The sequence below is a fragment of the Phodopus roborovskii genome, unplaced genomic scaffold, assembly GCF_943737965.1.
Source record: "Phodopus roborovskii unplaced genomic scaffold, PHOROB, whole genome shotgun sequence".
NCBI lineage: Eukaryota > Metazoa > Chordata > Mammalia > Rodentia > Cricetidae > Phodopus > Phodopus roborovskii.
The window spans coordinates 18,981,358-19,006,246 of NW_026126461.1; the positions used below are offsets into that span (position 1 = coordinate 18,981,358).

Consider the following 24,889-nt stretch of genomic DNA (forward strand, 5'->3'; position numbering starts at 1 on the left):
CCTATGACTCCAGTTTCAGGGGATCTGCTGCCCCCTTCTGGCCTCCCCAGGCACTTGCACACATGTGGTGCAAATACATACACTCAGGTGCACACACACACACACACACACACACACACACAGTTTTACAAAATATTACCAGACTCGGAGACCATGCTAATGATGTGGCAATTGCCGATATCAAATGCACAAATATGAATTAAAGAGGTTATAAATCACAGAACATTGCCATCATAGCCGTAGGTGCCTGAGATGAACACACATTTGTTTCTCAAGTGGGGCGATGGAAAAGGCTCAACTCTGCTTGCTCGATCGTTTCTTCAGGTGGACGATGCTGAAGAGCCGGAGAAAACGGGGGAGAACAAGGCGCCCAGTAAGTTCCAGTCCGTGGGAGTGCAAGTAGAAGAGGAGAGATGGTGAGTCCACGGCTTCTGTCCCTCCTGTCTGCCGGCCGGGATGGTAAAGTGCTCATCCCAAGGCCAACCTGCCCTTTCTTTTCACTGAGTCTGTTTGTGCTTAGAAAGCTTCAGTCTGGGGCTGGAGAGACGGCTCAGGGCTTAAGAGCCCTGCCTGTTCTCCCAGAGGACCTGAGTTCAGTTCCTAGCAACCGTATGGTGGCTCACAGCCATCTGTAATGAAGTCTGGTAAATAAATAAATCTTAAAAAGAAAGAAAGAAAGAAAGGAAGGAAGGAAGGAAGGAAGGAAGGAAGAAAGAAAGAAAGCTTCAGTCAAAACCAGATGCTCCTCTCTTGTAATCATGGAGACACATCATCTGAGCTTTGGTTACAACAGTAGCTGAAGCGTGTCACGTTCTCATAACACTGGATGCAAATGTCAGGCTGCCCAAGGTCCTTGTCTCAAACTTTATAGCCATTTTATGTTAATTATTATTGTTGTTAGTGTCATGTCATTGTTATTATTGTTACTTTTGTTGTTGTTGTTAAGACAGAGTTGAACTGTGTACCCCTGGCTGATCTGGAACTCAAAACCCAAGCTGACCTCAAATTCACAAAGATTGGCCTGCCTCTGTCTTCTGAGTGCTGGGATGTGACTTTTTAAAATTGTGATTTATGTCTGTGTGGGTATGTGCTTGGGAGTGCTGGTGAACTTACACATACACACACACACACACACACACACAAAATAATTAACTTTTTAACAGTAGAGCTATGCCTTTCCTCTACTGCTTGTATCTAACTCTGCCTAGCACTAGCCAAGGGACCTTGAACATAAAACTACACATCTGAGTGCTTGGTGTCCTTTGATGAAAAGGATGACAGCTTTCTGCCTGCATTTCAGGAGCTGGGAGGTCACCACTGTACCCTCTAATAAGAAAAGATCTGAACAAACCAAAAAAGCTCATCCTTGGGGCTTGGGCCTTAGAGGTTAAAAACACTGGCCTTGCTTGGCACTTGTGGTGCGGCCTTTAATCCCAGAACTTGGGAGGCAGAGGCAGGCGGATCTCAGCAAGTTCAAGACCAAGCTGGTCTACAGAGTGAGTTCCAGGACAGCCAGATCCTGTCTCAAAAAAAAAAAAAAAAAAAAAAAAAAAAAAACCCAAAACAAAACCAAATAAACAAAAAGCACTGGATGTTCCTCCAGAGGACGTGGGTTCAATTCCCAGCACCCACATGGCAGCTTACAGTTGTCCAGATGGACCCAGATGCCCTTCACTGTTCCTTTTTAACAGTGCAACAAGGACATAGGTATTATGTAGGTCAAGGAAGAAGACACAAAGATTGTTTTGTTCACAGAGTCTACATACATAGGTCATATATGTAGAAAATTCAAAAGAGTGTACATTGTAAACGCTTCAGGACTTTGTAAGTAATTATAATGAACATGTAGGATGACCATACAAGACTGAGTCACTTTCCAACATGTCCACAGTGGTGAAGTAGATTTGACATTAAAAACACAGTAACGGGGTTGAAGAGATATCTCAAGGATGAAGATCACTTCCTGTTCTTCTAGAGGACCTGTCTTTAGTAACTAAGTCCCACTTCAGGTTACATACGCCCGCCTGTAAGTACCCTTCCAGATGCCTCTGACTTCCTCCAGCAACTGCACTCATGTGTACACGCCCACACCCAGGCACACACATATATACACCACTGGACAATATTAATAATAAAATTTTAAATAAACTTAGGCTTTGTGATGCCAAGCATGACGACTCAAGTTCAGTTTCCATATTTATATATACACATATACATATACACACATTCACATTTACACACACACACACTGGCACACATACATACACCCGCACATACGCACCCCAGTAATTTGTAAAACGGTTACTCTTAATTACGCACATGCATCTGTATGGGAATTTGCACATGCATGTAAGTGAGACCAGATCTCCTGGAGCTAGAGTTGTGCACCCTCTGACTTGGGTTTGGGAACTGAACTCGTGTCCTCTGAAAGAGCATTATAAAAGCTCTCAGTTGCTGAGCCTTCATAATACCTTTTTGAAAAAATTATGAGCAGTGCCTGGCATGAGGGTGTACTCCTTTAATCTCAGCACCCTAGAGGCTAAAGAGGTGGATTGAGACCAGCCTAGGCTATGAGGTAGGGAGCTCCAGGACAGCCAAGGCAAATAGTGAGACCCAGTCTCAAAGACACAAGCAACTAAGTGAATAAACAAGTTAATTAATCCCCTAGAAGGGCTGACAGTAATTTTAGTGCTTTAACCTTCTAGAACGCTCCCTCCACAGGCCACTTTGTAGTTGGCCTTTCCGTGAGGTAAATAAGCGTTTACATAGATGTGCGTGGCTATGGGTGAAATGAACTCATTGTCAGACATGAAGGGGTTTCTTTCATCTTCTCTAACAATTCCTCTTTATGATTCTGGTGCTGGCAGTTCACTTAGATACCATCCTACAAAGCAAAAATTCGGTGGCGGTTGAGATTCCTTCCCAGTGACTGGATGAGCACGCACCCCAATTATGTAGTGTTAATGAGGGACCAGCTGTTTTCACGCTGAATATCTGATGATAATCCAGGCTTTCTTCCCCCAAACAGACTGGAGGATAAGAAGTGGCAGTCCCACAAAACGTGAGAAAAGAGAGAAAATAGAACCAGAAGAAAGAAACTGATATGCCAGAGGCCAGGAAAGTCCTGGCCTTTTTGAATGGTCACAGTTTAAGTAACAACCAACCTCAAAAACCGACCTGACTGATGTGACTGAGCAGGACACTTCAGAGTTCTGAATTGAAGTAAATCAGCTCATAAGCAGCTGACAAAGAGATAGATAAACACACTAGGTGTGCTAGGCAGAGATCTGCTCCAAGAAGAGGCATGGGGCATAGGATATGGCAGCAAGGTCATGCTCAGAATATCGTGGATGGCGGACGGGCCATGTCCTCTCTCCCGCGCAGCATCACCGTGGGGACTATGCCCTGGGTCGTTTTGCAAGGGAGACTGTTCTCTGAAACCAAATTCCTCTCCTTTATCAACATCTGCTACCCCCGCACCCCCCCTCCCCCAGTTCCTGCTCTGCTCACTAGCTCACTCCCGCAGGCCAGCTAGCACCATGATCACACGATCCAAGGGATACTACTACATTTGCTGACATGAAGGGTGGATCCTAAGCAGACAGCACAATGCCTCCTCCTCCGCAGCCCTGCGTGCGAGGCCTCCTACGGCGGTCCCATTCTTTGTCTGCTCTCAGGAATTCCTATGAAGTCTTCTAGGCTTTCGGGCTGATAATTAACAAGTCCAGGAAAGTAATCTTTTCTGTTGACTGAGGTGGGAAAGCCTGAGGCTCCCAGGGGGCCCCCTTTTCCGTAATGACGATTGTATTAGCCCAGAGACTTTAAACTGCCCTTTGTTACATGGCCCACTGGTGATTCTGAGCCCAGCAGTGGGCACAAGAAAGGAAGTGATGACTGCCTCTGCGATAAAAGGACTATGCAGACTTACTCAGAGGCAAAAGGTAGGGGGGATGTGGCAACAAGTTATAACTGATGGGCTTCAGAGCAATTGGGAAAACAAAAACCACCTGTGTCTGTGTGTCTCCCCCCCCCCAACTCTTCTCTTTACACTGTCTTTCAAAATAAGGATTGTGTACTACTGAATGATTCAGTTAACACTAAGAAAAGGAGACAGTTGATGGTTTGATTCCCAGCACCCACTTGGCAGCTCACAACGGCTGTAACTAAAGTCCCAGGGGATCTGTCACCCTCTTCTGATGTCCAAAGACATCAGGCACGCATGCGGTGCACATATATAACGTGCAGAACACCCAAACACATAAAGTAATAAAAATGAAAAGGAGAAAATAAAGGAAGACCACAACGTAAGTTTTCTCTTTAAAAACCCATGCCAGATAGCTAGGCGCCAGCTACTAAGCCTGAAGACCTGAGTTTGATCCAGGGATCTATATGATAGAAAGAGAGAACCAAAGTCCGTAAATTGTCCCCTGACCTCCATACACATGCCAGAGTATATGTACACCCCCACACATATGTACATATAGACATATAAAATAAGTAACTTTAACAATGTTAAAGAAACAACTTGCTGGCTTGAGTGCCGCACGCCTTTGATCCCAGCGCTCCAAAGACAGAGGCAAGAGGATCTCTGTGAGTTTGAGGTCACTCTGCTCTACATGGGGAGTTCAAAGGCAGCCATGAGTTCATTGAAAGACTCTGTCTCAAGAGGAAGGCAGGGAGGGAGGGAGGGAGAGAGGGAGGGAGGGAGGGGCAGAGAGAGGGAGGGAGGGAGGGGGAAGGAGGGAAAGGGAAGGGAAGGGAGAAAGTAAGTTTTCTGTGTTTAATTGAAGAAGTACTAACACTTGTTACTGCCTTTTTTTTCTTTCTTCTGTATCATCTTGGGGGATGTCCAGTGGCATCTCAATTAGAATTTCTCTAATGAATAATGATATTGGTTGTTTTTTTCATGTGTCTACTGGACAATTGTGTATCTCTTTGGACAGTATCTATTCAAGCTGCTTGCCTTTTTATATAAATTGGGTTGTGTGTTCTTTTGTTAGGTAATTTTTTAAGAATTATTTGCATATTCACCACCAGTCCTTTTATCGAATTTTAAATGTATCATTTCCCCCACATTCTATGAGCTGGCTTCCCACTCTCTGTAGGGGCATTTCAGGTGCCAGAGTTTGTAGTTTTGAAAAAGCCCATGGATACTGACACACACCTTTAATCCTAACACTCCGGAGGCAGAGGCAGGAGGATCTCTGAGATCGAGACCAGCCTGGTCTACAGAATGAGTTCCAAGACAGCTAGGACTATTACACAGAGAAAACCTAACCCCCCCAAAATAATTTAAAAGTCCAGTTTATATCTTTGTTTTGTTACATTTCCAGTATCCTGCTTAAGAAATTATTATGAAGGGGCTAGAGAGATGGCTTGGGGGGTAAGAGCACTGGTTGCTCTTCCAGAAGACTCTAATTCAATTCCTAGCACCCACATTGCAGCTCACAACCATTTGTAATGCTAGTCCCAGGAAATCCAATGCCTTTTCTGGCCTCCCTGGGCACCAGGCATGAATGTGGTACACAGACATACATGCAGACAGCATACCCATGCACATAAAAATAAACAATTGATTTTTAGAAGAGAAATCATTACCAAATCCGAGGTCAAGGTTTGGCTGTATATAATCTTGTAAGACTATCATAGCCTTAGATCTTAACCTTTGATTCATTCTGGGCTAATTTCTTTGATATGAGATGAAGTAAAGATGCAAAATTATTCTTTTTCATGTGGCCATCCAGCTAACTGACATTCACTGCTTGATTTATTTATTGGAGGGAGGGTAGGGGGATAGCTCAGTGGTAAAGAGTACTTGTTCTTGCAGAGGACACCAGCATGCACAGGGAAAATTTACCTGTGCCTCCAGTTCCAGAAGATGTGATACCATCTTCCAGTCTTTGAGGGCGCCAGGCACAAATATGGTGCACATACATGCAGGCGGGCACTCACATACACACATTAAATAAAAGTAAATAAAAAATTAAATAGATAAATAAATTTGCTCATTTGTTTGTGGCATCTCACTATGTCGCACTGGCTGTCCTGAAACTCACTTTGTGGATAGGCTGGCCTTGAAATCACATAGATATCCCTGCTTCCTGCTTCTGCCTTCTAAATGCTGGAATTAAAGGCTTGCACCATCATACCATCTGATTTTTTTTTTTTTAATGTTAACTTGAACTGGGCAGTAGTGATGCACTTCTTTAATCCCAGAAGTGGGAGGCAGAGACAGATGGATATTTGTGAGCTCTAGACCATCTTGGTCTATAGAGTAAATTCCAGGACAGCCAAAACTACACAGAGAAACCCTGTCTCAAAAAAAAAAAAAAGATAGGTAGGTAAGTAGATAGATAGGTAGATAGATAGATAATGATTGACAGGTAGATAGACAGATGATAGATGATAGATAAATAGATAGGTGATAGATAGATAGATAAAAATTGACAGGTAGACAGACAGATGATAGTAGATAGATCGATAGATAGATAGATAGATAGATAGATGATAAGCAGGTTACATGCCTCCAACATACAATGTCCTAAGGAAAAACACAGAAAAGAGGATTGAAATCACAGTAAAAATCCAACAAAGCAAACACTAAGTCCTGTTAACTCCATGTCTAAAACGTGCTGACATTATGGGAACTACAGTGAGCTTGAGCAGACCACTGTGTCCTTTTCACGCAGAGGCCACATGGCCTCCCTCTATGACCATGGCTGCATTGGGTTTGGCATGCCTGGGTGGCTGTACGTGGTAAAAATAACTTCTGTGGCAACCCTGTGCAAACAGGGTATGATGGAGGCACTCTCTCCTCAAGGGAAATGCTTTTCAGATGACTTCATTTCTTTACTCTTGAATCTGCCATGGGAAAGGTCTGGTCGATGCCTAAAATGTCCTCCAGGGCATCTCTCTTATTGCCCCAATCCAAAAGCATCTGACTTCTTTTTCATGGCACTCACTGGACTTCAGAAACCAAAGACTTTTAATTTTGTTGAGACAAGATCTCACCCTGAACTTTTGTGACAGTCTTCCTACATCCTAAGTACTGGGATCACAAGTGTGAGCCACTAGTTCCCTGAGCTTCCAGGAAGAGTTAGGACAAGGGCAAATTCTTTGCCAGAGCACAACACAAAGAGCTTCTAGTCTACTCCCCCATAGAATCCTCGTCCCCATCTGAAACATCAGGACATAATATTGGCTGTCCATATTTCCGTCAGTACTCTGGTCTTCTGAATATCTACCAGACTCACTCATTTGATTCTTCTTCTCATAATTGGGATTCTCTAGGCTGCCAAGCCCATACTCATTAAAAATCCTTCCTTCAAACCATTTTCAAAGTCTTGAGATTTTAGTCACCACAGTGACCCCACTTCTGGAACAAATCTTCTGCTTTACGTATGTCTGCTTGCCTGTTTGCTATGACCAAATTATCCCAGAGAACAGCTTCAAGTATATTTTGTGTTACGATTTCAGGGGAATGGGTTCCATGGATTCATGGTCCCATGTGATTGGGCATCACTGTAGTGGGAACATGTGATGAGGTTCCTCAGCTTGGGACAGAGAACAAAAATCACCCTCAGGAAACAAAACTGCCTTCAGTGACATGCCCCCAATGACCCTGATCCTCTAGGAAGGCCCTGCTTCCCAGAGTTTCCAACACTTTCCAAAACAGTTCCAGGATCAGGCATCCCACACGGGGTCAAACCATGACCCTTGTTCAACTGTGACAGCTTTGTGAATTTAGAATGTGAGCGCTCACTTTAAGGGAAATTTAGGATCTTTTCCTGTATGTTGGTGGACTGAGGATTGGTAAAGATAAAATCTCTGCTCTGCTTGACCTCCTGCTGACGGAACTCCCAACCCCCTATGCCTCTTACCACACTTTTTCCATTGTGCTTGATACTTCAACCTCAAGAGTACACTGACTATAAATAAGAAAGATATCCTGGCATTAAAACGTACTTGAGAAGTGGATATGGTAGTTGTAAGCTCACACAGGGGGATTATGAGTTTGAGAACAGCTTGAACTACACCATTATATCATCCCAGCAGATCTCAAAACACAGCCTGAGTCACAGGCCTTGAAGAGCTGCCCACCTGTGATGAGAACCACTCCCCTACCTCCAGAAACAAAGGCTTCAGTGAACAGAATCCTTTCTTGTAGTTGTGTTTGTTTTGCTTTTGGGTGGGTTTTGTTTGTTTGTTTGCTTTTCGAGACAGGGTTTCTCAGTGTAGCCCTGGCTGTCCTGGAACTCTCTCTGTAGACCAAGCTGGCCTCTAACTCAGAGATCTACCAGCCTCTGCCTCCTGAGTGCTGGGATTAAAGGTGTGCATCACCACCCCTGGGGTTGTGAACAGAATTCTTATACTTTTGGTTTTCCATTAAAATTGCTTCTATTTCTATCAGCATTCCCACAAGTAACCCAGTTCTGAGTTTCAAAGACCTTCCTTTTTTCCTTCCTTCCTTCCTTCCTTCCTTCCTTCCTTCCTTCCTTCCTTCTTTCCAATACCAAAGCTTATGGGCCCAGAGGTAGGTATGGTGCATTGGAAATGAAGGCAAGAGAGTAAGGCAGAAGGGCTAGCCTGGGCTACATAGCAAGTTTGAGGTCAGCCTGGGCTACCTATGACCCTTTATGTTCGTTTGTGTGTTTAGTTGGCAGGCTCATGTGTGGCCATCACAGGAAAACTTAGGAGTCGGTTGGTTCCCTGCTTCATTGTATGGGTCCCAGCAATTCACCCTAAGTCATTGGGTTTGGTGGCAGTGAGCCACCTCACCAACACCAAACCCAGTATTTCAAAACAAAAGAAAGAGCTCACAGCAGAGTCCTAACCGGATGGAACAAGCTGTAGAGAAAGCACATTGTTCCTCTCACCGCAACGGCCATCACCATAGAGATTCCTCCTTCGATCGCAAGTGACTTCAGTGTGTAAATATTTGGGTTTTTAGTGATTCCAACTCAACAAGAAACTGAAACATAAAAAGTCAAAATTGGGGGGGGGACTAGAGAGACGGCCCCTTTAAGCTTACGGCTACATCCCTGTTTTGCCCACCTAGAAATTCTGGATTCATCCTACCTTGCCTTGAGCAACAGCACCTGCCCTTCACAATCTCTCTCCTTTGCTTAACAATGGTGTAACCTAATCAAACAGTCCCTAACCGTGTTAGCTGAGTGCTAAAGGTGTGGCCTCCAGTGGTATCACATTTCAAACGCCTGACACTTAGGCTAAATCCAAGCCAGCCTCAAATTTATAGCCCTTAATTCTAGGATTACAAGCATGTGGCACCACCCCTGATCCATCCCCTTCTCTACTTTCTTTCTTTTCTCCTTCCCCTTCCTCTCTTCCTTTCTTCTTTCTACCTTCCCTTTCCCATTTTTCATGTTTCTTTTTTTTTTTTAAGATCATTTAGTCAACAGAAAGACAGAGACCAACTTTCACTTAATCAAAGCTGTGTTAAAAATGTGTTAGTGGGGATGAAGTGACAAACAGCTCAGCAGTTAGGAGCACTTGCTGTTCCTGTAGAGGACCTAGGTTGGTTTCCCAACACCTACTTGGGTGTTAGACATTGTCTGTACTACAGTTCCAAGGGGGTCTGACGCCCTCTCCCGGATGTCTTAGGCACTGCATACAGGTAGTACACAAAACAGACATAAAATAAGCATTAATTTTTTTTTAAGTGTCAGTGAGATGCCTCACATCTGTGTTGGTTACCTGGAGTCAGGGGCCGAGGACCGACTCAGCTCCAGTTCTGAAAGCAAAGCCATTTCTTCTGGACCTTTCGAGAGATAGCACCAAATTTCCCTTAGAGACAGCCATCAGGGATGTTAGCGGCTTCCCAGCTCATCCTAAAAGATGACCAGCAATTCCTCTGTCTTCTCAAAAACTGTCCTTAAGTTCTCATCCTCTCTGCCTTTCTCTGTCAATGCATCTCCCATAGCCGGCATGGGGCGAGTCTTCATATAGGAAACCTGCCTCATCGTCGTCGTCTTCATCTTAAAGAGATCTCTGAGCACTGAGTTCAGATGAGCAGTGGATGCATCCTGTGAGCAGCTTTGCAGGCTAGATTAGGACAGCATGAGCTTCGAGCTTCGTTCACGACAGCCAGGGAGTTCTCCGAGTGAGGGCCCTATCACCAATGTCTTCTGCTCAGTTTCAGCTTGGAAGCTCTGACTAAAGAATACATTTTTAAAGGAGTCACGACCTCACACCCCTTTATTTTGGCTTTTATTTTGTATAATGAGTTATATGCTGGGTCTTGGTCAGAAATGATGCCTGCTCACAAAGCACCAAGATGGGCATCTCCACTGAGGAAAACACATTCAGGTCACCCACAAGCCTTGACAGGAGCTTGGCTGGAAGGGCTAAGGGTTCCTAAGAAGAGCAGCCTAAGATTTACATTTCCAACTTGTGGCCAGATTTGGTTCTGAAAGCAACTGTTATGCAAACAGAGGGGTGAGCAGATGCTGGAGGCTCTGCTGTGGAATGACTCCTTAAAATCCCACATGGTTTGAATGTCATTAGTTGAATGCCACCCAGGTCCGACCATTAACACAGAGACGTCGGTCAGGATGGGAGTGTAGCATGTGCATGGCCCTGGATTCGAACTCCAGCCCTTACACAAACTGACACCCTGAAGATGACAATTAATTGTACTTAGCTATGACTCCTTTTTTTCTTTTTTCTTTCTTGCTTTTTCTTTTTCTTTTTTCTTTTTTTTTTTTTTTAAACAGTAGCACAAGAACCTGTATGTTCATTTGTAACCTGTTCCATATAGAAACATTGTGGCAATGGTGTAGAGTCCTTTAGTGCAAATACCCACTTGTTTCACAGACACAAGGGCCCCAGCTGGGAGTGCTAGTCAGAGGCTTGTTGTTTGCTGTTCAGAACACACAGGGTTTTGTCCTCAGCACCAGTTGATACAGTCTCTCATCACTGGTTTTCTGCATCCTAGACTTGAGAACTGGCTGGCCTTGTTCAGAAGTGTAACCATTACACACTGTGCCTACAGGGGAGTGTGGGTTTGGGAGCAGCTAGATCAGGCTCAGCTTTAGGGTTACTACATTCACAGGGTTAATCTCACTAACGCCCTCCTTCGGTCCCATCTACAATTTAAAAACAGTCACAACTTGACCACACCCTTCATCCACAAGGGCCTCTGTGCTTGAAAGAGCAGTTCTGTGGCGCTGCGCACCCTTTCAAGGCTCTGGTGGAAGGAGGCATTGCTTATGGGACTTGAGGGGTAAGAAGGCACAGATTGTGCAGGGTTGCTGGAGTTCAAAGGCGCCGCTTTTAATCCCAAACCATTTTCATTTTTGCTTGACTTTTATTTCTTTCTGGGTGGCTAAACTGCAAACTTCCATTAATCTACTGCCAAGTAATTTTTCTTAGGAAGGTGGATACATTATCCAATCCACATCCGGGAGAGGGCTCTTGGGAATGCTGGTAGGACAGTTTTGTGTGGCTGAAAACAGGGGAAAGTAGATCCCCTGTTTTCTCTATGGAGCAGATTCATCCCTGGCTTTGGGCGTGAGCTGCTGGAACACAAGTGGGACTAGTAAATTTGGAAATTCGATCCCCTGACAATCAGAGATCTTGGGGCAAAGAAGTCTAAGTATTTCTGCAGTTCTGTGTTAGTAGAACAGCCAAAATGTCAGCCATGGCGATGAACGCCATCCAAGTCACACACAGGCAGCAGGAGAGAAAGCTCAACATCAGGAAGTGACATTTAGCATTTAGGGACAAAGTGGAAGAAATATAGAGACAGCCAAGAAGTGGTTGCTGGAAGGAACATTTTACCCAAATTTCTGTCCTTCCTTGTTAAAACAAAGACTCCTTAACATGACTTTCAGATTTGCACACCACACACAAACCCCACACATGCTCTTTTCTTTCTCTCTCTTACATACATAACACACACACACACACACACACAGCTCTTTGCAGTATTAACAGTTTCCAGAAGTAACCAGAATTGATCATGTCAGCATGTCAGATAAGATTTCTTTTCTCTGTGTGTGCCTGTGGTAGTGGTAGTTTGAGAAAATGTCTCACCATGTAGCTCTGACTGTTCTGGAGTTCTCTGTGTAGACTAGTATAGATCCAGGTACTGGATTAAAGAAAGGTATGTAGCTACCATGCTGTCCTAGAACTTACTCTATAGAGCAGCCTGGCTTTGAACTCATAGAGATCCGCCTGCCTCTGCCTCCCAAGTGCTGGAACTTGGGTGTGAGCCACCACCACTCTGCCTGTCTTTACTCTTAATAATCAACACAGACATATGTTCTCTAGGGAAAACATGGAATTTTTTTTATTCATTTTTTTTTGAGATGATGATTCTTTCTCCTTTTAATTATATTTTATTTAACTTGTTCACATAACTGCTTCCCTGTGTTGTTTGGGCCTTTCTTTGTTTTGATAGACTACAAGCATTAGTTTTAATTGGCTCACACAGGGTAATCCAGGAGAACTGTGAAAGTCTGAGGTATTTAAAGCTTCATAAACTTTGCTTAATGCACAATCCCTTGAGGTTGGTACTGTAGAATACGAAGCGTTTATTGGAAACCAACTGGCAGACAAAGTCTTAAAGTGGTATAATTATGAGCTACCCAAAGAAATTTACTGTGTCACCTTCATTACAGCGGCTTCGGTTTAAGGAAAAATAAACAAGCAACAACAATAACAAAGCCACTAAGGTGCTTGAGAGATGGATGGTGCAGTGGTTAAGGTCACTGGCTGCCCTCGCACAGGACTCAAGTTCGACTCCCAGCACCCACATAGTGGCTCACAATCATGTGGAACTCCAGTTCCAGGGGATTTAACATCCTCTCCTGGCCTCTGAGGGCAGTAGGCATGTACACAGTACACATACATACATACATGAAAAACACTCACACACATAAAATAAAATAAATAATTCCTTTAAAAATGTTTGCTGCTGGGTAGTGGTGGTACATGTCTTTAATCCTAGCACTCAGGAGACACAGTGAAGTGGATCTCTGAGTTCAAGGGCAGCCTGGACTACAGAGTGAGTTCCAGGACAGCCAGGGCTACACAGAGAAACCCTGTCTCAGGAAGAAAAAAAAAAAAAGGAAAATGTTTGCTGCTGCTTAAGCATGAGGAGTTGAGTTCAAGTCCCCAACACCCACATGCCTGCTGTAACCCCAGCCCTGTAGGTGGGATCGATGGGTCCTCCTGGCCACCAGCCTGGCTCCAGGTTTAGTGAGAGACTCTGTCTCAGGGGCATAAGGTGGAAAGTAATAGGATACCCAATGTCTTCCTGTAGACCAGTGGTTCTCAACCTTCCCAATGCTACAACCCTTTACCTCAGTTCCTCGTGTTGTGGTGACCCCCCCCAACCATAAAATTATTTTGTTGCTATTCATAACTATAATTTTGCTACTGTTATGAATCATAATGTAAATATCTGATATATGACCCCCTGTGAAAGTGTGGCTATGCCTCGCAAAAGGTCAGACTCACAGGTTGAGAAATACTGCTCTAGACTCGTACACATGTGCTCATACTTGCTAACACACACACACACACACTGACTAGAGAACAAGATGGGTTGTTGATGAAGAGAAATTGATACTTGAATCCATCACAACCTTGTGACAGGCCATGGTCCTCACCTTCATTGTAGGAGTAAGCAAGAGATACACAGAACTATTTGGTCAAAAAAAAAAAAAAAGTTGTTCCATGAATATTCATATAAAAACGCCCAAATTAGCCTGGTGGGGATGGTGCACACCTTTAATCCCAGCATTGGGGAAGCAGAGACAAACAGATATCTGTGAGTTCCAGGCCACCCTGGTCTACAGAGTGAGTTCTAGGATATCCAGGACTATAAAAAGAAATCCTGTCTCAAATACAAGCGAGAGAGAGACAAATGCCTAAACTGAATCTGTAATAAGCAGTCTTTTGACACCTTTGACGAATAATTGTGGAAAAGCAAAGGTACAGAGGAGGGTAGTCACGGAGAACTCTAGAACTGTAAGCTGGTCTTTATCCCAAAGGCTTTGAACCATGTATTATGTGGATCTACAGGTCCCCCAGGTGAACGCTTGCCAAGCAAAAAAGGTTTTAATTTTAAGGAAAACTAAGGAATGTTTAGGAAATCTCTTTCCTAATAGGTGTCCCTGGGAGAAACCCAGGAATTAAGACAGCCTTGATCGAGTCTAGGTTGTGTTCCTCTCCCCATCTCTAAGCAAATTACATAAAAATCTAATTGAAATGCTTTGCTTCTCCAGTAGCCACCTGAAAGCTGCCCCAGGTCTGGGGAAGAAATCAGATGCTGGATATCATAATGGCTTAAGTAGCTCTACTTTTCGTCCCCCCCCCCCCCCCGCGAAATAATTACCTTACATAAGCTTTGTTATTCCATATTTAGCAAAGATTTAGATCTGTAACAACCAGCATATTCACTTCAAAGGTCACCCTCAACTGTTCCTCTGAACCCTGGGAAGATGCGACAACAACCCTTGTCAGATCCACCAAAACAAACAGGATGTAGTTACACTTCCGTAAATATTCCGGAACTAAATCTCATTTCTCTTCTCTTGCAAAGCTTCCGCAGGTTCACTCGGTCCAACAGTGTGACCACCGCAGTGCAGGCTGACATGGACTTCCATGATAATCTGGAAAATTCCCTGGAATCTATAGAGGACAATTCGTGTCCCGGCCCGATGGCCAGACAGTTCTCCCGGGACGCCAGCACATCCACAGTCAGCATCCAAGGTTCAGGGAACCATTACCATGCCTGTGCAGCCGACGATGACTTTGACACGGATTTTGACCCCTCCATCCTGCCTCCTCCGGACCCCTGGATTGACTCTATCACAGAAGACCCTCTGGAGGCCGTTCAAAGGTCCGTGTACCACCGGGATGGCCACTGGTTCCTGAAGCTTCTCCAGGCAGAGCGAGACCGCATGGAAGGCTGGTGCCAGCAGATGGAGAGAGAAGAGCGGGAAAACAACCTCCCCGAGGACAGTAAGTATCGCCGCCACTCGCGGCTGTGGACCTCTAGGCTTTCCCGTTTGCGTTTCCGCCCGCTCGGCTTGCGTGACCTTCCATTTCACACCCCAAACCCCTGGAAGAGCTGGGCAATTCCATTGAGACACCAGGAACTGCGCAATAAAAGAGAAAGCCAGGGAGCCCTAAGATCTGTAGCTTCCTTTCCTTCTCTGAAACACATTCAAGACCGGCGTGGCAGTGGGCTCACTGTCTCCCAGGATACACACTTCCCCCAAGATGATCTTGAAATGTGTCTAATCCCAAGGGATTAAAAATAATTCCAACTAGCTGGGTGGCGGTGGTGCATGACTTTTAATATCAGCCAGCACTTGGGAGGCAGAGGCAAGTGAATCTCTATGAGGTTGGTCTACAGAGTGAGTTCCAGGACAGCCAGGGCAATATAGAGAAGCCCTGTCTGGAAAAACCAAATGAGAACAATAATTGCATTTTATTGCTATCATTATTATTATTATTATTAATCTTATAACTAATTTTAAGGTCTGCTTTAGTGGGGGTCATTATTGCTATGATGAAACACCATGAAAAAAAGCAAGTTGGTGAGGAAAGGGTTTATTTGGCTGCACTGTTCATCACTGAAGGAAGTCAGGGCAGGAACTCAAACAGGGCAGGAACCTGCAGGCAGGAGCTGATACAGAGGCCATGGAGGGTGCTGCTTACTGACTTGCTCCTCCTGGCTTGCTCAGCCTGCTTTCTTAGAGAACCCAGGACCACCAGCCTAGGGATGCCACCTCCCACAATGGGCTGGGCCCTCCCCTTTCAATTATGAAAATGCCTTACAGGCTTGTGTATAGCCTGATCTTACAGAGGCATTTTCTTAATTGAGGTTCCCTCCTCCTCATCTTCCCATTGATTTTAGATTTCGTCAGGTTGGTAACACTAATAGCCATCACTGTGTGTGTGTGTGTGTGTGTGTGTGTGTGTGTGTGTGTGTGTTGGGTAGTTATAATCTTTATAGTTTTATTAACATGCAATATTAAAATAACAATAGCGTATAGGCCAATAGAAATCATGCTTATTGCATCTTTCAGCCTGTTTGTTGTTTTGAGACAGGGTCTTCTATAACCCAGGCTAGCCTGGAGCTCAATAGCAAAGGATAACTTTGTACTATTGAACTTCCTACTTCCAACTCCCAAGTGCTGGGGTTATAGGTATGTGTCAGCCTCCCAAGTTAGGGTATTATAGGCAGGCAACACCATGCAGGGCCAGCTGACCAGTTTATTTTGTTGTTTTGTTGTTTTACCTTTTGAGAAAGGGTCTCACTGCATAGCTCTGACTGACCTGGGACTTTTATGTGGACCAGGCTGTCCTGAAGCCTATGGTGATAGGGTTCCTCTTGCCTCTGACTCCTAGGTGCTGGGATTAAAGGTGTGTGCTAAAGACAGGAGAAGGAAGGACAGGGGAAGAAAGAAAGGAGAGAATAAAACTATAGATCATTTCAAAGTAGTGCCTCTGACCCAGCTGGGGATGCTGTTAGGATGCCATGGGCGTGGCTGCCATGGGCGTGGCTTCCAGCCAGGACTCTGGGGGATGCCCAACCACTTTCAGGTCCTTCCATCCTCATTTTATGATAGTCTGCAGTCTCATTTTCAGGAGGAACGCTTCATGAGGTCAGAAGTTACTCACCTTGTTTTTTGGGGTTTTGCTTTCTTTGAGACAGTATCTCTATATAACAGAGACTTCCCTAGAAATCACAGACCCAACTGCGTCTGCCTCCCTAGTGCTGGGATTAAAGGCATGCGCTGCCATTACCTCCAACACGAAGTTATTCTTGTCTTATTCTCAACATTTCTACCCTCTCTGACACATAAGATGGGATCATTAAATACACACTTAAATCTTTCAAATCTAAATCCGGTCTTATAAAACTTTTTTTAAAAACTTATTTATGTGTATGGGTGTTTTGTCTGCGTGTATGAGTGTGCACTGTGTGCATGCCAGATGCCCTCAGAGGCCAGAAGAAGAGGGAGCCGAATGCCCTGGGATCGGAGTTACAGATGGATGTTAACCGGGTGCTAGGTCAGGCTGCTCCAGCAAAGGGACTGGCCTGGGGAGTCTCCTACCAAGGCACTGATGAAACCCACGTTCTGTTCCCAGTATAGGACCGACCTTCCTGAATCATTCTTGGGTGGTAGGAAGGTTACACAAGCTCCTTTAGGCCTCCTTTAGGAAGTCACTAATCCTGTTCTTGAGAGCCCCACCCCCATGACCTAACCAACCATCTTTTTTCTTTTCTTTCTTTTGTTCTTTTTGTTTTTGTTTTCCTTTTGAGACAAGGTTTCTCTGTATTGCCCTGGCTGTCCTGGAACTCTAGACCAGGATGGCCTTGAATTCAGAGATTCCCCAGTCTCTGCCTCTCAAGTGCTGGGATCAAAGGTGCACCACCACCACCTGGCTCCTAACCAACTCTTCTAGGCTCCTTCCTCAGTGAAGAGTTTCAACATAGAGTTTTGAAGGGATACGAACATTCAAATCACACCAAGTACCTAGCAGTTATCGTTGCCATAAAAGCTCCAAGGACCATCCCCTGTGCTATGTGGCCTCCTGGGATTAGTGGGTGGGTTTGGCAGGGGTGAGAGCCCAGGTGGATAGCAGGGCGAGCCCCATATTTCCTGTCCCGTTTCATAAGACACGATTTCATCACACAAGCACTTAAAATGCATCTCCATTTATATTATGCCCCAAGCCATGCTTTAATCTGCTGGGATTCCCAGGTTCTGAGTTAGCTAGTAATTCCCAAGACAGACCAAAAAAAAAAAAAAAAAAGCCAATTTCAGATGATGCAAATCCAAGTTAGTGGGAACCCAGCCCTCTGTGGCAAGAAGCCCTGTGAGGACCTGCTGTGTCTTCACACCCCTAAGACTGGGCTGGAGCCTTTGACAGGTGCTGTTTTGTTTGCCCTCCAAACAGCTCTCTGGCAGTGTCTTGTCTGTGGTCGCAGAACGCAGAAGTGTCTGACAGGACAAGCACAACACTTGACAAGATAATGACTCTGTGTGTTGCTTGGCAAGACCCTCAGGAAGTTTGCCACATGTATTTGCCCCCGGCTCTTGGCAGTAGTCCCTGTATTCTGATGACTGCCTCAGTCTGTGTCCCAAACCCTCTGATCCTACCTTTCCTTCTCTCTTTCTCTTCTTTCCAAGACAGCAGTAGGGAGAGAAGTCAACCCCAGTTCTCAGCGAAGAGCTAAATCCTAAGTAACCAACTCTAGTTTGTTTAAATCTGTGGATAACAGGAAAGGGACCAAGTCAAGCAGCTGTACCTAGGTTCTGCAGATCCTATGTGTTCTTTGCCCCCTATGCAAAGAAGGCGTCTCTTCAGGGACCAGGGTGACTTTTTAGAGCCCAGGACCCCCTACACTACACTTTAGCTGAGGTATATTTCATATGTTCTTTTCCTTGAAAGCAAAAAGAGGAAAGAAACAGCTGTTTAACAGGAATTTCCCAGGACCTGATATCTATAGTTAGCATCCACAGATACGTACTGAGGGGGGAAGGTAAATTCTTAACACAACACTTGCTTAGTTTTCCTTTAAAGTTCTCAAATTACCCCAAATTTTCAGTTGCTTGCTTTTATTTATTTGTTTATTTACTTATTTATTTATTTATTTATATTAGGGTCAGGGTTATAAAAAGTGTTAAATTTTCCAGGTGGTGGCAGAACATGCCTTTCATCCCAGCACTCAGGGTTAGGGAGGCAGAGGCAGGCTTTAAGAGTGAGGCCAACCTGATCTACATAGTGAATTCCAGAACAGCCAGGGCTACACATAGAAACACTGCCTCAAAAAACAAAAACAAAACAAAACAACACAAAAAAGCATTGGGTTTTAAGATCAGGGTTAGAGTTAGAATCACGATTAGTCACAGTGTTAAAACGAGGGTTGGTGTTGTGAGTAGAGTTACAGTTAGGGTTAAAATAAGGTTTTAGGTTAGGTTGTTTGTCTAAAATCTTACTGACCAGCTAGGTTAGATTTTAGATAGGATTACGAACAGGGTTCAGAGTTATCCCATTTTTTAAATATTTCAAATGTTTGATGCCTGGATTTAACGCCTCCCGTTGTACATTTTAAAATGGCGGGGGTGTAAGCAGGGTGGCGGTGGCACACACCTTTAGTCCCAGCACTCGGGAGGCAGAGGCAGGCGGATCTTTGTGAGTTCGAGGCCAGCCTGGGCTACTGAGTGAGTGCCGGGACAGGCTCCAGAGCTACACAGAGAAACCCTGTCTTGGAAAACCAAATAAATGAATAAATAAGTGATGGGGTGTGGGGTTAGATGGCTCAGCGCTTGCTATGAAGCATCTAAATTCAGTCCCAGAAACTACATGATAAAGGGGGCAACCCACGCCCACCAGCTGACCTCTGCGTCCTACGGGTGTGCTTGGAGGTATGGGTAAGTGTCTGGCAGCTTGCCTGGCATGTACAAGCCCTTAGATTGAATTCCTAACGACAACACACAGACCCTCCCCCAAAGAAGGCTATCATTGTGTCTTAAGAATATAAGATATATTTTACTAAACGTCTTTATGAGTTCTAAATGCAGATATCCGTAGCCCAAAACAGAGAGAGATGAGAGGATAAAAGGAGGGAGGGGGGGAGACAGACAGGGAGGGAAGGAGGGAGAGACGGTACTGTAAGGAATCAGCTTGCTGGATTAGTACTTGAAGCCATGAAGAGATCTGGCGGTGTGGGTAGTTAGAGTCATCTATAGGAGAGAAGGAAAGAGCCATCTCACTTTAAGTGCTTATTTGCTCATCAGTTATCCTAACTCCGACAGCTCCTCCCTGCGAGACTGTTTTTGGGATTCCCAGACTAGACAACTCTTTCCAGTTAACCTGGAGCCCAGGGAAGACAGAAAAACAAACCAGCTAGCTTCAGAAGAGTAAAGCCATAAATTCCTGGGTGTGTGGAACTATTACTTCCCCTGATGGGGAAAAAAAAAAAAAAGGCAAAGCAGAAAAGACATTAGTCCCTCATTTAGGCCTTCAACCCTCCTAGCCCATGGTGGTTTGGGGCCAGATAACAGAATAATGGAAGTCTGCAGAGGGTGAAGCTTTCTTCCAGCCAAGGCAGCTGACAGAGTCGCCCTAGCACTTGAGAGAAAATGATACCAGCTCTCCTCAGACAATGCGCCCTTGTGTGGAAACAGCTGTCTCGGGGAGATGGCTCAGCACTGTTGGACAGCGGCTCGCATGTTCAGTGGATACCTCTGGGATTATCTAACTGGGAAAGAACCAACCAGACGGAACTGAGCCCTTCTCGCTAGGAATGCAGTCTCTGGCTGGCTCGGGGTGGGGGTGGAGGGTAGCAGTCTCAGGTTTCGTTGGCTCTAGGATAAAGCACCGGTTTGTTGTACTTGGTAATCTATCTTTGCCCCAGAATTGTGGACAGCATCTACGCGGAATTTTCAGGTTTTATCCGAAGGAGACAGATAAACAGTGTGTGTAGGAGTCAGATTAATTCCACTTTAATTTCACCTGGCAGTAGCTTGTGAGTGTCGACAGGGATCTCGAGGCTGCTGATGACACCCTAAGTAAGCTCTGGCTGCTTTCAGGTTTGGTTACGGAAGCTGTGCGTGGTCGATATTGTGACCAGCTATCGGTGTGATCTCTGGGTTTCTGTCCAGGGCTGCCTCTGCCGAATCTGGGCAGCTCATGGGCTGGTAGGTGGTGGACAAAGCTGCACTCTGTGAGGCCTGCCATTCATCAGCCCTGGGTGTGTGGCTAAACGGGGAGCTGCAGGTGCATCCTGGCTGCTTTCAGTTTAATTACCATCTTACTTTTAAAGTGAACTTTCAAAAGATTTTCTCCTATTTCCGGACTGGTGTAGGCACACACACACACACACACACACACACACACACACACACACACACACTCACACGCACACATGCACACACGGTAATGGGGCCAGAGACAAAGAGAAACAAAGAGCATGAAGATCTATTTCACACATTCTGGCTAGCCTGAAACTAGTTCGAAACCACAGGAAGGGACAGCCTTGAAAAACAAATTGTGTGAAATATGCTTTATGCTCAGCTCCTGAGCTGCCTCACTCTGCTTTGCCCAGCACTGGTGCAGACATCAGAAGGCATCCCTTAGTGGGTGTCCTTCTAGGGGTGGTGCGTGCAGCCTAAGCAAGGCACTAAGTCATAAAGAAATATGATGAAGGCAAGACAGGGCAGATTGTACACAGGGACTCAAGTAGCCGGTGAAGCCTGCAGTGTTCCACGGGGTTGCAGAGTCAACTGGGCAGGCTCAGAGAGCAAGGCCTCTTGCTTCTTTCCTACAGGAGCCTTCTATAGGAAGATGCACAATAGCAGGGAAACTATGCATAGTCTAAGGAATATGCCTCTGTGGAGCCCTGGCTGGAACTCCGGCTGTGGACTAGGCTGACCTGGAACTCTGGGCCACCATGCCTGGCTAGCTAATGTCTCCCAATCCAGTTCAGTTTTGACTCCATCTGGGTGTAGTATCAAAAACCCCAGGTTGAAGGTCAATTCAAAAGACCAATTCCTCTCCCCCCCCCCCCCAGAACACATACGCACTGTAGATGACAATCTCACCACCCAAATTGTCTTAAAAGTACACAGGCTCAGGGCTAGAGAGACGGCTCAGCAGTGAAGAGCATGTACCACTCTTGCAAAGGACCCAAAATTTGGTTCCCAAACAACAGCCTCTTTGGGCAGCTTACAGCCTCCTGTTACTCCTCCTCCAGGGTATCAGATGCCTCTGACCTTTGAGGGAACCTGTACACGTGTGTACATATCACTATACAAACACAAATACGTACATGTGATTTTAAAATGTAAGAAGAAGAGATGGCATAAATCCTATGTACCCCCCTTCTCGGGGTCAATTAATTTGCTTTAATGAAATCACAGAACCCAGGGAAACACATTTACCAGTCAACTCATCACAAAGGACATCCGAAAGGATACAGTGAGGCCTGTAATGCACTTGCCTCTCAAGATAGAGTTCTCAGGTCAGAGTTCAAGCCCCAGAACTCATAAAAAGTGTCAGGCATTGTGGCACACTTGTACTCCTAGCCCTGGGAGGTGGAAACAGGATGGGGTCCCTGGAGCTTGCTGGCTAGCCATCTAGCCTACTTACGTGAGGTCATAACCAATGAGAGACCCTGTGTAAAAAACAAGGCAGATTGGGTGATGATGAGGCATACATTTAGTCCCGGCCCTTGGGAGGCAGAGGGGGTGGATCTGGAAACCCTGACTCAGAGAACGGCTTTACCACCAACTCTGAGGAGGAAGATTTGAAGTTTCTATGACTTTTCTTGGGGAAGAAAAATTCCTAGTTTCTGCAGGCTGCCTTAGTGAAGGAGTTCTTGGCCCTAAGTCATAGCTTTGTGTATGTACAAGACCCAGAGAATGATATTGGGGTTCAAACTTCAAGCTGAAGATCATAGAAGCAAAGCAGCCAAGCCATTAGCTCTTACCTCCACCAGGCTGAAATGGCTGGTGCTATCTCCATGTAATCCTCAGAGGCAAAAGACTCTGAATTCCTGTCTCCTCCTCCTCCTTTTATTCCTCTCTCTGCCCAGCCATATCCTCCTGCCTCCACCACCCTAGAGCTGAGATAAGGGTGTGTGATCCCAGGTTATGAGATCACCTTTGTGTGAGCCGTTTCTTTTAGGACTGGATCAATTTCGTGTAGTCAGTGTAGTCACGAACTAACAGAGCTCCATCTACCTCTTAATCCTGAGCCCTGGGATTAAAGGTGTGTATCATCACTGCCTGACCTCTATAGCTTGAGCCTGGCTTCACTTTCTGAATCCTCGGACAAGCTTTAATAAATCATAAATATCACCACATACATGTATATTGGCATGCACATACATAGACACACATATAAGTCACAAAAATAAAAAAAATACATAAACGATTTCATTTAGTTCAGTTATTTTTCCTATTTGGGGATTTTTGTTTGGTTTTGACTCTACATTTACTTATTGGGATGGGAGGAGGACATGTACCACAGCGTGTGTATCGAGTCCGAGGAAAACTGTCTAGAGCTGGCTCTCTTCCTTCCATCATTCGGGCTCTGGGGCTCAAGCTCAGGCCACCCAGCTGTGTGGTGAGCACCTAACCCTGAGCCTTCTCACCAGCCCTGTTTGTTTGTTGTTGCTTTTGGACACGGTCTCAGGTCTCACGCTGTAGCCCAAACTGGCTTGGCACTCAGGGCAACCCTCTCTCCTCAACCTTCCCAGTGCTGGAGTTACCTACCAGGTGAGCCACCATACCTGGCTTCATTCAGCTTCCGAAGACACTGTCTTTATTTGTATATGAGGCATGTGATGTTGACAGGTTTTGTGGCTGATGTATGTTGATCCAAAGTCTAACCACCTTAAAATTAAAACTCATGGGCTTTTTGGACTAGGGAAATTATGAAAGCTAAATGAATCCTTGCCACTTTTCAGAAACTCACTGCATTCCCCGGGCTGGACCCTCCAAGGGGACGACATGCCTGTAGCACCAAGTCTAAACTTGCTTTTAAAAAACCGAAGCAAGGCCTGGGGATGCAGCTCAGCTGGCAGAGCGCCTATCCAGCATTTATTAAGCAATAAGTTAGTGCTCCGGCACCAGAGACATCAGGCATGGCGGGTGGCATTTGCCTGTAACCTGCAGCAGAAGGAAAGGTGGGGGGGGGGTCCAGGAGTTCCAGATCATCCACCCCCGGGGGAACTCTGCTAATAGTGCAGAGGACGCTTCCCTGAAAACCCGGTTCTTTATACATTAGCAGCCACGACAACGTGTTGACTCCGTAAAAAAGGAAAGCAGGGGTTGGAGAGATGGCTCAGCCGTTAAGAGCTAAGAGAGTTGCTGCTCTCCAGAAAACACAGGATCATTTCTCAGCACCCACCCACATGGTGACTGACAGCCATCCATAGCTCCAGGTCTAGGAGATCAACACCCTTCTCTGCCCTCTGTAGGCACTGGGCATACATCTGGTATACAGACATTCATGCAGCCAGCACCCAAACGCGTAAAGTAAAATAATAGATCAAGGAATAAATAAACAGAAGGTGCAGACTGGATACAGCTCTTGCCTATCGTACTCAAGGCTCCGGATCAATTCCAGGCACCGCCAGGGATACTAGTAATAGTAAATAAATAAAACAGATGGTACTCTTGAGAAATACAACACCAGCCAGACAGAGACACACTGTGATAGCACCTCTGATCTCTACGTATATGAGAAGTGACCTCTGGGCCACAGGTTGGAGAACCTGCCAGAAGGATGCATAGGACAGTCTCACACAGAGTTGTACTGACAACAAATCCATGTGGCTTCAGAGCAGGAAGAGGGACTCACTTCCCCCCCCCCCACATTCTTCCCTCCTCCTTCACCCCCAAAAGTCTACAGAATGAAAAGAGCCAAGTGGTTCAAAAGGAGCCCGAACTTGGGTTCAGATAGCCTTTAATTTACAACGTCCGGCCTTTCCGGAGACAGACATTCACTCCGTGCTGCTTGGGGGTTTTGAGCTTTGCTTTTGCCTAGGCTGGCCACATGCTGGAGTGCCCTCTCTAGCTAAAGTGAACAGTGGCAGCCAGCTGCTCCCAACAGCTTCTATCTAGGTTGGGGGTGGGGAACGAAACAGACTGCACAGGGGTGCTTTGCTAAGATCAAAAGGTTAGTAAATTAGGAACCTGGCTGCCTTTCCCATTTTTGATGACCTTATTGGGATAATAATGGAGGAACACCCCCACGAGGTAACTTAACTTCATCCACAGACATGTTCAGCCTACCCCACAGGGCCTGACACTTCCAGGGTAGGTGTGCAAGCACAAAACCGTTATCCCAGCACTTGGGACAGACAAACAGGAGGATGGTGAATTCAAGAGCT

The 24,889-nt window shown here is 45.5% G+C and overlaps 1 protein-coding gene across 1 annotated transcript in view; it reads left to right on the plus strand.

Annotated features, from left to right (window-relative positions):
- Dlgap1 (DLG associated protein 1) overlaps window positions 1–24,889 on the plus strand; it is a 263,784-nt gene that overhangs the window by 224,944 nt on the left and 13,951 nt on the right. Inside the window, exons 6-7 of the mRNA XM_051190910.1 lie at window positions 325–416; window positions 14,570–14,991. Coding sequence (XP_051046867.1) covers window positions 325–416; window positions 14,570–14,991 — 514 coding nt within the window. The remainder of the gene's footprint in view (window positions 1–324; window positions 417–14,569; window positions 14,992–24,889) is intronic.